General features: G+C 35.9%; 2 protein-coding genes across 2 annotated transcripts in view; one reads left to right on the top strand and one right to left on the bottom strand.

The window, feature by feature from the left end:
* The window catches only part of LOC107865878 (protein PELPK1-like), a 5,662-nt gene extending 3,131 nt beyond the window's left edge, over positions 1 to 2,531 (bottom strand). The window contains exon 1 of the mRNA XM_047408801.1: positions 2,133 to 2,531. Coding sequence (XP_047264757.1) covers positions 2,133 to 2,531 — 399 coding nt within the window. The remainder of the gene's footprint in view (positions 1 to 2,132) is intronic.
* A 2,409-nt stretch (positions 2,532 to 4,940) lies between these two features.
* On the top strand, positions 4,941 to 5,583 carry LOC124896920 (cytochrome c1-like). Its single transcript, XM_047408800.1, has 2 exons — positions 4,941 to 5,330; positions 5,551 to 5,583. Exons 1-2 carry the CDS (start codon positions 4,941 to 4,943, stop codon positions 5,581 to 5,583), a joined length of 423 nt encoding a protein of 140 aa, XP_047264756.1.
* The last annotated feature ends 7,177 nt before the right edge of the window (positions 5,584 to 12,760 follow it).

Below are 12,760 nucleotides of genomic sequence, written 5' to 3'. Positions count from 1 at the left end.
TATTATGATGATGATCTTGGAGATCATATGGAGGCCGGCTCATGGTAAATATAATTAGTTAAAATGCATGTGTTTAACGTACAGTGAGTGTTTACTTATATGATTTGATGTAAATATTCGATACGAGTAAATATTTACGGAGACTTATGTGGAGAGTAGAGTGGAAAGTTGTTAGTAGGATGGTGTCAAAGTGTCAAATGCAGCTGATTTGTAGGGAAAATGAGGTTACAACTTATTACTATTAGTTCAGTACCAAGGAGACATCATGCTCTCATAGGACTCCGCCTGCAATAGGTTTCTTTTAGTTCAAACTTGTAACAATAATATGAGTTTTATCTTATATTATGCTCCCTCCGTCCTTAATTTTCTAATTTGATTTGTCATTTTACTTATCTTTTTTTCATTAATTAACAAGAGACAAAAAAAGATTTTCATGCTTTACCCTTTGCATTAATTATTTTTTCTTTAAATAGAGGTACAAAGGTAAATTAGACATGTTATTAATTATTTTTTTTAATTAATGTGCCATCTCAATTTGGGTCCGAGAGAGTATTTGACATAAACGAGTTCTTCAATGCATGTCCTCAATAGAGGTAACAAGCTAATCGAGTTCTTCAATGCATGTCCTCAATATATAGAGGTAACAAGCTAATGTACTTTTCAGAACACTAAATTTATTTTGGAAATATTTTCGACACTAATAATATTAATACCATTAAAACTAAAACTACACACTGACCGCGATGTTGTTAGTAGTTAATATACGATTTAATTTGCATTGGATGATATTTGATACATCATATTCATTGTTCATTTTCCTCCTTTGGTCCATTCCCTATTAGCTTCTCTCAATTAATTTACTCAAAGTTTACAATTATATAGATATGTGGATGTGAAAAATAGGAACGAGTATTAGGCTTTGGCTGTGGTTGGTAGGAATAATATGTATTTAGTTCGTTTTCTCAACAATAACGTCCTACTTTATTTAGAATGAACCAACACTACATGCATATCAACTATCACCTATTTTATCTTGATCTTCCTACAAGCTAATCATAATATAACAAAGGTCATCTGGTAGGTAATCTTTCCAACTTCTAGTTTAAGCTATAATGTTGTTTAGTGATTGTATGATTAATCCAACTATAGAAACATGAACAACTCCATTATGAAATGCTTATTTACGTATAGTGAAATCCCCTTCACTAGAAAAAGTTTTTCAGGAAAAACTAATCTGCCTGCCTCTGTATACATGGCCGATGGCATTCTAGATAGTGGTAAAATTGCCTATTCCTAACACTCGGGGGTAAGATAATGCAACTAAAATCTTGATATCTTATCTTCGATTAGGCTGAATGAATAAAAGTCATCAAGTTCAGAAGGATATCAATCTGTTCTACCTAATTAAATTCCAATTTATGTGATAAGCATTGTAATTCGATTTGAATTTAATGTTATATCATTACTTAATATATCCTAAAACAAAGGATTGCTAGCTAGTAAGCTTTTGATGGAATCGTGATACCATATTTGGAGTAACTGGTAAAGTTATCGTCATGTGACTAGGTAGTCACGAGTTCAAGCTGTGGAAACAACCTATTACAGAAATGAAATGTAAGGCTGCAAACGATAAACCGTTGTGGTCCGTAACTTTCACGAAGAAGATGGATATGATTTGTACAAAGTATTTGTCTTATGAGTTACGATTTGTATTGAAATATCACATTCAACAGTCATAGGAGACTATAATGCAAGTGAATCCTTAACTACGAAATTAACTTACGGTAAAAGCCACCTCAAAAGTTCAACGTTTTTGGAGTACAAATACGATGTGTGTAAAATGCCACGAGACACAAAGTACATTGGTGAACTGATAGATGACAAATCAATTACATAATCAATCACATAAATAGTCCTTCAAATACAGAGATCAGGAAATGATCTATTACAACTAAGGAAAATCAATCACATAAATATTCCTTCCGATACAGAAAGCAGGAAATGATTCGAGTACAACATAGGAAAACATATATGGAGTGTATCATTTAAATAATGTTACTTCAACTTCAATGAGGAAAAGAGAATTTCATACGCCTCAGGCTCAAGGTTCAGGTTCAAGGTTTTTTGGGTACCTGGGGGATTTCTGGCTTTGCCAAAGTCGGCATTTCAGGCATAGGAATGCCTGGAATCTCGAGTTTTGGCAACGTTGGAAGTTCAGGTTTTGGAAATGCTGGAAACTCCAGCTTTGGGATTTCTGGCAATTCAGGCTTTGGCAGAGTTGGCAACTCAGGTTTTGGAATTTCAGGCAATTCAGGCTTTGGCAGACTTGGTAGCTCGGGTTTTGGTACTTCAGGGAATTCAGGCTTAGGCAGAGTTGGGATTTCTGAAACATGTGGCAGTTCAGGCTTAGGAAGCTCAGGCATAGTTAGTTCAAGAAGCTGGCGCGCTTCTGCTGGAATCACATAGTGGCTTGTTAAAGACAACATAATAAGTAATAACAAGAAAAAGGAGAGGGTATACTGATTAGCCATTGTTGAAGGTGATAAATGTTTTAAGGCTTGTATATGTTTTGGTTGATTATGTTTTTGGCTTCACGTTGATCAAGTTTATATAGATAAGTGGATGTGGAAAATATGAATTGGAGAATTAAGCTTTGGTTATGGTTGGTAAGAATAAATGTCTGTTAGTTAATCTTCTCAATAATAACCTTCTAATTTAATCTGACAAAACCTTTTCTTTTTGTGCATAACATATTTTATATAGTTATTCCTACAAGATCCCAAAAAAAAGGAAGGTCTTCCAATAGGTAATAGAAAGCGAATTTACTTTTCTTTAAAATTGTAACATTGGAATACGTGATTCAAGTGTGTAATAAACACAGATTCGTTTGACCGGTGGGATGAGGTAGGGGCCATGAGATTATTATCTTTATTTCACCAAACAAACAACCTCTAACGCTATCAAAGTTGAAAGAGAGGTGGTTGCTTAAAGCGGATGTAGACACTGATTTTTGACCCTTCCTAAAGCTTTTATAATATGGTAAGTTTAAATATTTTCTTATTTCGACATAATCTTCTCATTTTTTAGTTTTATAAATATTATTGTTCGTAGGTTTTTATTTAAAAATTGAAAATTATCAAAAAGAAGTGTATCTAAGGATAATATTTTAATTTTTATTGAAAAGATGAAAAAATTGCAAAAAAAAATAAATATACTTTTCATTTTTATTTAGTCTTTTTTTATAAGAAAAATGCAAAAATAATAACTAATTATATAGCCCATAAAAACAAGTAAAGAAGATTAAAAATGGATCAAATTCAAACTCATCAAAATTCCCCTCATCATATCAAAAGGGGATCACAACTGAAGAAAGAAGCATTAATTATACAAGAGTAGTACTTGTAAAACAAAAAAATTGCAAGATCCATTTCAAAAATGTGTAAACTCCTTCATGCTTTCAAAGGAAGAAGAAGTGATGGAGGTTTCGATTATGGAGGTGAAGAAGAACGAATCCGTATAATTGCTGATGAGTGGTTCCTTAGCTGAGCACAAGAAACCCAAGCTATCTTCCAAATCATTGAAAATATCCTGACTATCTCCTCCTTCATTTTCATCAATAGTAGTACTGTTAAGCGGATCAAAAGTTTATCTTCCAGGAGTACTAACACCGGAAAAATTGGCAAGACTACCCACTTCCAAAACTATTTTGCCATTTACCCACTAAAATTATTTTTGATTTAATTTTTAGTGTTAGGGTATAAAAACTTAGAAAAAATTTAAAAAGTGGGGACCACAGGTGGACCAAGGGACCATTTCATTATTTTTAGAACTTTACAAATTTAATATACTACACTAACACCCTACACTTATTCCAATATAAAAAAAAACCCTTTCTCTCCTCTTCAATTCTCTCAGTTCCTGCTTAAGAAGCCTTCATCCAAAAGTACCATTTTCGTTTCTTCTTCTTCTCCAGCAGCTAAGGGGTCTTTATTGCATCATAAGGTTAGTTAAAATCAAGTTGCGGTCATTTCTAGATTCATTTAAATGGGTTTCTTTGCTAATCGATTCGTAGTGATGTAGGAAATTTAAATTTTTTTCGAATTTGGTTGATTAAGGAGTTTTGGTTTAGTTCCGGTTTTGTTTAACAAAAAAGTGTTGAATAGTGGGATAATCGTTATTTGAAGAGTTATTTTGGCATTTTGATTCGAACAACGATCTATTTTTATTTGTAGACCCGTGGTCTATGAAATCAACCCGTGGTCAATGAAATCAGAATGCCCTAGATTGAAATCAATTTTTAGGCGTATGTAATTCTTTTAAAATATGGTTGCTAAAATAGTGAAAATTGAAAGATTAATAGCGAATTAGTTTGGTTAGGTGCACTGTTGTATCGAATGTTATGTAATTGTTAATTGATATTTTGTAGAATGTGCACCCGTACATCATCCCTACTCTTCGTGAGACGAAGATGGACTACATGATTTTCTTTGACCCATATACGGACGAGGTGAAGAATAACGTCCTCGATGACTTAAAGAAAGGGTTAGAAGGGGTGATTGTACTTATTTCAAATGAGGACAGTGATGATGATGGGTATTTGAGCGATAACCCCGTTGAAGTATGCATTGGTGATGATGATACTTCGAGCACCTCCAAAGATGCAGCGGGCACCTCTTCCCCCGGGGATCTTCATAAGCGTGTTGCTGCGTTCGAGGAAGTGGTGTTGGATATTGCTGCCTATATTAGAGAGAAAAGACTGAAGAAAAAGGAACAAGATGAGCGACAACACGAGCAAGGTAACTTCATTCAATCAATAATTGATGTTGTTAATGAATTTTCAGCTTTAAAGATCAGCAACACTTTGTAATATGATGATGCAGTGAATGTGGACCTTCGTGAATCGGAGAGGAATGAAGAAGGAGAAAAAGGTAGCAAAATAGATGAGTTGGGCGGGAGAGGAAAAAGAAGAAGAAAAGAAGGATGAAGAAGAAGATATGTGCCAAGAAGAAAGTCCAAAAGAAGTAGTTGCATCAGAAGCAGAAGAAGAAGCTGAAAAACAAGCAACAGTAGATATTGAGAAAAAAGGAGAAGAAGCACCAGCTGAAGAAAGTCCAAAACAAGCAGCTGCAGAAGCAGAAGAAGAACCTGAAAAAGAAACAGCAGCAGAAGTTGAGAAAAAAAAAGAAGAAGGTGAAGAAGCACCAGTCGAAGAAGTACCAGCTGTTGTAGATGTTGAAATAGAAGGAGAAGAAAGCGATCATGAAGAAGTATCCGAAGCTGCTGAGAAAAAAAGAGCTGAAGCTGACCAAAAAGATTTGGTCATGGATATCGTAGGTGAAATCAATAGTAACATTTGTGTTGATGAGGAAGACAGGGAAAAAGACATTTGAATGCTAATATTATTAATTTATTGTTGAATGATCGGTAGTTAGGATCGGACAAATATTTTTTTTGTTAGAAACATTGTTTTATTTTATGGTAGTGGTTATGATTCTGCACTGAATCTGTCTCTATCAAACTGATTAGTGGCATTGCCATTTGAATATGCAGGGTGTTGTCATAGTTGGTGCAGTGTATGGTTGATGTCAAAGAATGCATGCATAATCTTTCGTATACTGCTTGCATGGTCTATCATTACCATGTTGGTCGGTTTTAAGTCGACGTGTTGTTTGATCGACCATGATTTTAACAAAAATAGTATTAACATTTGATCGACCATGATTTTAACAAAAATAGTATTAACATTATAGAAAAATAGAAGTATTATTATTTATTCAATATCACTATATCCATGTTACACCTTTTCAAAGAACGAATACTAGCATTATAGCACATAACATCATTTTTAGTCCATTCTTCCTTTCTCCGGCCAAAATTAATTTTTGTTTTAGTTCATCCCTCTCTATTTTGGTGTCATGTAGCAACACTTTAAAGTGATCCCTCTGTTCTTCGAATTCTTTGAACAAAGTCATGAGAAGATCTTTATTTTCTTCGCATTGTTGGAGCCTTTGTAGTAGATTAAATTTTGCTAAGCCTTGAAAATTTGATGTCTCAGATCCCGGACTCAACGTTGATGAACTGGTTGGAGGTGATAGCTCATCAAGCCATTTAAAAAAGAAGCATGCGCCATTATCCTAGAAAAAAATAATAATTACATAACGACTAACTTAACTTCATAAAAAAGACACACACCGCTTACCTTCACAATTGCACAATTATAAAATTTGCGACCTGAATTTGAGTCCGTGCGTGATATCCTCAGGGCAGCCGCATTTCCACAATGAAAAATTAGAGTATTTTTAGAATAGAATGTTTGAGAGGCTTGAGACATTATAGAATTTTTAAAAACTAAACAAAGCGAATGAAATAAAATAATGAGGGATGACCAACCTTATATATGAAGTAAAAATGAAGTGTTGACACTGATGGATTATAAAAGTAGCCGTTTATTACCGTTGGAACAGTAGTTTTATTTTTTGAACTGATAGTGACACTTAATAGACCGTCGTAGATCATGGCTTATGTCAGCTATCGATTAGACTGGTCAATCGTAGACTTACACCTTTAGATATGCATCGATTAATATCCTAAGTATGCGTAAACCACGTTGATCGATGTGCACTGTTATAGATCGTCACTTGGATGTAGTTAAAAAATGTATAAATAAATTAAAAATAAATGTAGTGTTGATTTCTACACATGTGAGTGAGTGTAAACAAGACACACAATCATAATAGAGCTTGTACAATGTGAATTAAGGAGTGTGTGGATTGGTAGTGGTTGAATGTTCAATATTCTAAGAGTAGTGTTTGTCAAAGCACAAGTATGTATTAAGGATATATGTTGTTTTGAGGATGATGATTGTTCAACCACTATCCATTCCACACACTATTTTGATTTAGGGGTGGTGATGGAAGGAGTATGTGGAATGTGTAGTCATCAAATACAATATATATCCTTAATACATACTTGTACTTTGAGAAATATTACACTTAGCACATTGAACATTCAACCACTACCCATCCACACACTCCTTAATTCACTTTGTACAAGCTCTAATATGATTGTGTGTCTTGTTTACACTCACTCACATGTGTAGAAATCAACACTACATTTATTTTTAATTTTTTTTTTTTAACTACATCCAAGTGACGGTCTATGACAGTGCACATCGATCAACGTGGTCTACGCATACTTAGGATATCAATCGATGCACATCTAAAGGTGTAAGTCTATGGTCTACCATTCTAATCGATGGCTGACATAAGTCATGATCTACTACGGTCTATTAAGTGTCACTACCAGTCTATAGACCAGACTAATCGATGGACCCTCAAGATTATCTATTTATTTTAATTATTTTGTTCCACCGGCCCTAAAATATGTTATTACCTGTTTAAATCATTTTTAATTTAGTTATTTTGTTCCACCATCTCCAAAATATGTAATTGTCTGTTTAAATCATTTTTATTTTAATTATTTTGTTCCCTCAGTCCCAAAATATGTATTTGTCTGTTTAAATTATTTTTAATTTAATTATTTTGTTCCACCAGTCCCAAAATATGTTATTGTCTGTTTAAATCATTTTTAATTTAATTATTTGGTTCCACCAGTCCCAAAATATGTTATTGTCCATTTTAATTTAACCAGTGACGCATCGACTCACATTATCTATGATCGACTACCATACAAGGTCGATGAATGACGGAATATATGATTCATGATAAACTATATATCACTTTTTACAGAAACTTGAAATTAATAAAGTCAAACTACAGTACTGTTAATTGAACGAGACATACATATTTGAAATTCGTGTTTGTACAGAAGAATAACCGCCACAAGAAAGAAAAATGAATCATAACAAATGTGGTAAACATAATGCTCAAACTGAAATTGTTCATTAAAGTGAAACTGAAACTTACATTAAACTTGTTCATTGTATTACTTGATAAAATTTACAACAAATGGGGGAAAATGGAAGAAGATTTCTTCTAAGAAAGTCCTACTGAGAAAGCTTCTTCAACAATGAACAAACCAACAAAAACTTAACAACATAAACAAAAAAAATAGTAAACTAAATTATGGGGATGATGTGTGTGGGGGGGGGGGGGTGATGTAGTCGTTGCCGTCCATTCCAAGACACTCCAGAATTGCTCGGAGGAAACGAGCAATTCGTCGGAGCTCACACTCCAAGTAACGATGGTCTTCTCCCAGGCCGTAGAATAGCCGGTCAAAATTATTTTGAAGTAGAAGCAAATCGTAGTGACGAGGGGGAACACGTTTGATTGGGCGAAGGGTAATTCTGCGACCAGGCATGATTTCTGATGTTTTGGGGAAGAAGAAGAGGGTTTCTGATGTTTTGGATTTAGGGACAACTGAAGGGTTACTTAGAAATAGGGCCTGTACTTATAGACCTATAGATGACATTTTTGTTATATATCCAACCAATGGTCAGTCGACGCGTGTAGGAATAGAAAACGTTTGGTTTGCGTATACCAGCGGTATTTCTTGATAACAGATGTGTTTGCAGCTTTTAATTAATTGAGAACATAAAATAATGATTCAATGTATCTATTAGAAAGATATGGCGGTATAAATACCTACATAGCATGTTTGATGATTAATCATATAACAAATATATATTATTTAATAGACCGAGTTAAAGATATACCATAGAATGTATGTAGTCTATCGTGGACAAAGCTTTAAGTCGATAACAACTGAATGTTAAATTCTACTGAAATGTACATTTATATCCCAAAATAGCAGCTTTACAACTGAAGCAAAATAAAGCCTATCTATGATTTGTTGGCCATGCTACACGTGGTTCTTTTGTGCCCAGATTTCTTGCATATTGAACACCTATTCCTTCTTTTGGACTTGAACGTCTCACCGATGCCCTTAGTGCATTTGAATTTCTTCCTTCCAAGTTTGGGATCGTAGGGGGGTGGAGAAATTTTAGTGTCTAGCAATTCCTGTGGCACATTCCATTTGGCCTCTGGAGGGACAACACTAATTGCTTCCGAGTATGCGAGGAGGTAACTTGCAGCTTTATAAATTGGCGAAGAGTACTCATAGATGGAGTTTCCATAACCTACACCATCGCCATACTTTGCTCGCAAAGCTGCCATCGCATGTTCGCACGGCATTTTCACCAAGTCAAATATCCGACAAGAACAACTCCCCTCTAACAAATTGACCTTGGCAGTAACACCATTGCCGAACACCGTGTACTGGTCGAGAACCCCGTTTGGATTAGTCACATACTGATACGATAAAGAAAATAAAGCACAAAAACATACTCCAAATCAGTCCACTAATCTTAAGGATCCGAGCACCTTTTTGGAGACTACTCTCAGATTCACTACAACAACAACAATACGAGATAACAATGGTGTATTTGACACCAAAACAGCCACGACAAACTAACAAAGAGAGTATCAAGATAACAAGATGAAGAACAAGATGAACAATAACACAATGGAAACAACAACACACGATTTTTGACTAGAACAACAACAAAGAGTACAAGAAATGTAAAGATAGATAGATAGATAGATAGACAAAGTGAAGGTATAATCTTAAGAACCCAAGAGCCTATTCCACTCTTGGACCCTTAACACTACACACTACAAATACCTATCTCTTCGGTGAGCACAATAGAGACCTCAACCTCCTCTAGCGCCCAACGTTCCAAGCATGAATCCAACACGAATGATTCCACACTCAATTTGGAAATCCTAGTTACAATGTTTCGGCCATAGGCCTTTCTTATAAGAGAAAATGTTCTTCTTACAACTTTCAATGCCAATAAACATCTTAGACTAAAATACCTAGGAGGTTCTATATATAGTGTATTACAAAATAGAATACAAAATGACCATAATACCCCTCAAGGGAGAGGTGCCCATCAAGTATAACTTAGGAGCTGTTTTTAGTGCATTAGGCCCTCTTTCATACTTTACTTGTGCACTTCCTTGGACAGATTCAATACGCACTCGTTCTCGTACATCCTCGTGGTCGTACTCGTATCACATACAAGGAATCGCTCACACTCTTGTTATCCCTTAGGATCTTTTCCGCACAAGGAACAAATATGTTCTCTTTACCATCGACATAGGCATACCGCTTCCTAAACTTTTTATCAAATTTTTTAGCAATTAAATTGAATATGTACGACACGGGGTACTCCCATTCATCCATCAAAACCGAGTTGAGAGACTCCGCAATGTTTGTGGTCATCAAATCGTACCTATTTCCAGGAAGTGTGCTCTACTCCATTTTTCAAAACTAAGCATATTTTCAAGGACATGTGCTGCCTTGGGACAATTATACTTCAATTCCTCAAAATTCTCGCTAAACTCATGAAAGGAATACGCCTTTGTCGTGGCGTAGAATAGATAAAGATGTTCTCCACAGTGTTGATCTACACGGAGATTTTCAGAGAGGTGCCTCATGCAAAGTCCGTGATGTGAACGACCGTATACTCGGGAGAAGGCATTGACAATGCTAATGTGCCTGTCGGAGATGACACATAGATCTGGTTCATCTTCTACGATAGACTTTAACTTCTGGAAAAAGAAGGTCCAAGAAGCATCGTTCTCTTTATCGACGACACAAAAGGCAATTGGAAAGATTTGATTTTCGGTGTCCTGTGCAACTACACTCAGTAACATGCCCCCATACTTTCCATACAAATGTGTGCCATCGACGACAATTACCTTTCTCATGTGGGTATATCCCCGTATACAGGCTCCAAATGCTAAGAAGTAGTAAACGAACGATCCATCAATCTGGTTTATCATGATAGAGTAGGAAGACCCTGGATTCAACAACTCCACCATGTGGGAAAAAATGGCAAGCAAGCATATCCGTGCTCCGGTGTCCCGCGAATGATGTTCTTCGCAATTATACTTTCTTTCCAACACATCCAGTGGCTTGCATGACAATGCAACTCCTTGAATACAATCCTTTGAATTTCACTTATGCTTGGACTCTTACCATCCCGAAAATGATTTACGCATAGTGAAACAATCAATTTGGATGACATTTTCTTATGTTTGCGGGTGGCGTGTTCAACACCGCACATGTGCTCCTCGACATACTTGTATATGTGAAATTTGTCTGAGGTTTCATACTTCCTTGCCCGCAACAACCAGCCACAACCAGGAGATACGCATTTTGCCTTCAACAATTTTGTACAACTTTTCTCTATACGATAATCAAAATACTGCCTCACTGTTGCTCCATCTAGTAGCATTTTGAGCTGTTTCTTGTCGGCAAATGTTTGATCACGATAGAAATTAGTTCCATCGGAGAAGGAATGTACTAGTTGGGATCCTATTCCACAGTCGGCTTCCGCATCTTGTGAGTTCGATGAAACGTCTTCCATATGCACACAGTCATCTTCTATATTCATGGGATGATCGTCATCGCTCTCGTAATCATTCAAATTATCGTCGACTGTCGAGCATCGAGGTGGGGACGGTGATGAATTCATCGATCATTCGAAGGCCTGTCAACTATATTTATCCTTAAAACAGGCCTAAAGCCATCTGCATCAACATCCATCATGTAGAGGGACATACGTGTATCATTATTTATGATCGTAGGATTCACCTTTTTCCCTCGAATGCATTAGATAACTAATCACCACATTGCTCGACGCGCAATCTAGATCCCCGCTCTGCTTTACGCTTGCAACCAATTCATCGTATGAACTATTGCGGCGAACAGCAATGGGCAGTGTCACCTTGGTAAAAGATCTCTATTTTCAACCTCTGGGAGTATTCACCCATTCTCCCATGAAATCACCTGCAACCAGAACAAATTCTGTAACAGACATCCTAGAATTAACCTTTCATCGACGGTAGATTAAGCATAGGGTCTATGTCCGGATGTATGCACTCTCGATGAATGACGATGACGGGTCGATGCCTGCGTAGATATCCTTACAGAAACTTGAAAATGCAAATATTGCTTCTAATCAATGGTCGTTGGGTTTATGGAATAGAGAAATGAATTTGGAGTCGCCTCAGTCATTGTAATGTACTTCTAAAGAGTTTTTAACTGATGTGACTGATTTAAAGCTTTTTAACAATGGTGGAAAGTGTGTTTGAGAAGATAACAAAATAATGGGGTAAAATGGATGCAATGGACGAGCTTATGAGGTTTGTGGACTGATTTAAAGCTGATCGCCGGAAAATAACATCGGAAAGGACGCCGGAATCAGTGCTTTTTTTGGAGGGAAAGAACCACCTTCTATTTTTAGCTTTTAGATTTATTTTTTTATATTTTTGAAAACCTAGATTATAATGGTGGATGATGGAGTGGGTTGAAGTGTATTATAAAAAACTTGGGGATGAATTTGTTAAGTTGAAAAATTGGGTTAAAGTGTAGTATTAAAAACATTGAGGGTGAATTTGTTGAGTTGGATAAATTTGTGGTGATGTGGATTAAAAAGGGTATTTGACAAATTTTTCACAACTTTTTAATAAACCACAAAATTGTTTTAAAAAGAGTCTTTTTGACCAACTTACCCTACTAACACCGGCACTGCAACTGCCGTTGTTATTTTCATCCAATTTAGACTCATGCTCATCATGATATTTACTAGTATTTGGGTGGGAATAAAGAGGAAGACGATTTTTTGATGTTACAAGAATCCCTGTTGATCTTCAATGGAGATACTGCCTTTCTGCTACTGCCAGTATTATGATGATGATCTTGGAGATCATATGGAGGCCGGCTCATGGTA

Source organism: Capsicum annuum, chromosome 3 (genome assembly GCF_002878395.1).
Source record: "Capsicum annuum cultivar UCD-10X-F1 chromosome 3, UCD10Xv1.1, whole genome shotgun sequence".
NCBI lineage: Eukaryota > Viridiplantae > Streptophyta > Magnoliopsida > Solanales > Solanaceae > Capsicum > Capsicum annuum.
This window is presented reverse-complemented; position numbering and strand designations above follow the sequence as displayed.

What these genes read in the sequence shown, in the direction of transcription:
- LOC124896920 (XM_047408800.1), top strand. Translation starts at nt 4,941, where the DNA reads ATGAGTTGGGCGGGAGAGGAAAAAGAAGAAGAAAAGAAGGATGAAGAA. An exon ending in AAGATTTGGTCATGGATATC is followed by an intron (nt 5,331 to 5,550) that starts GTAGGTGAAATC and finishes TTGAATATGCAG; the next exon opens with GGTGTTGTCATAGTTGGTGC.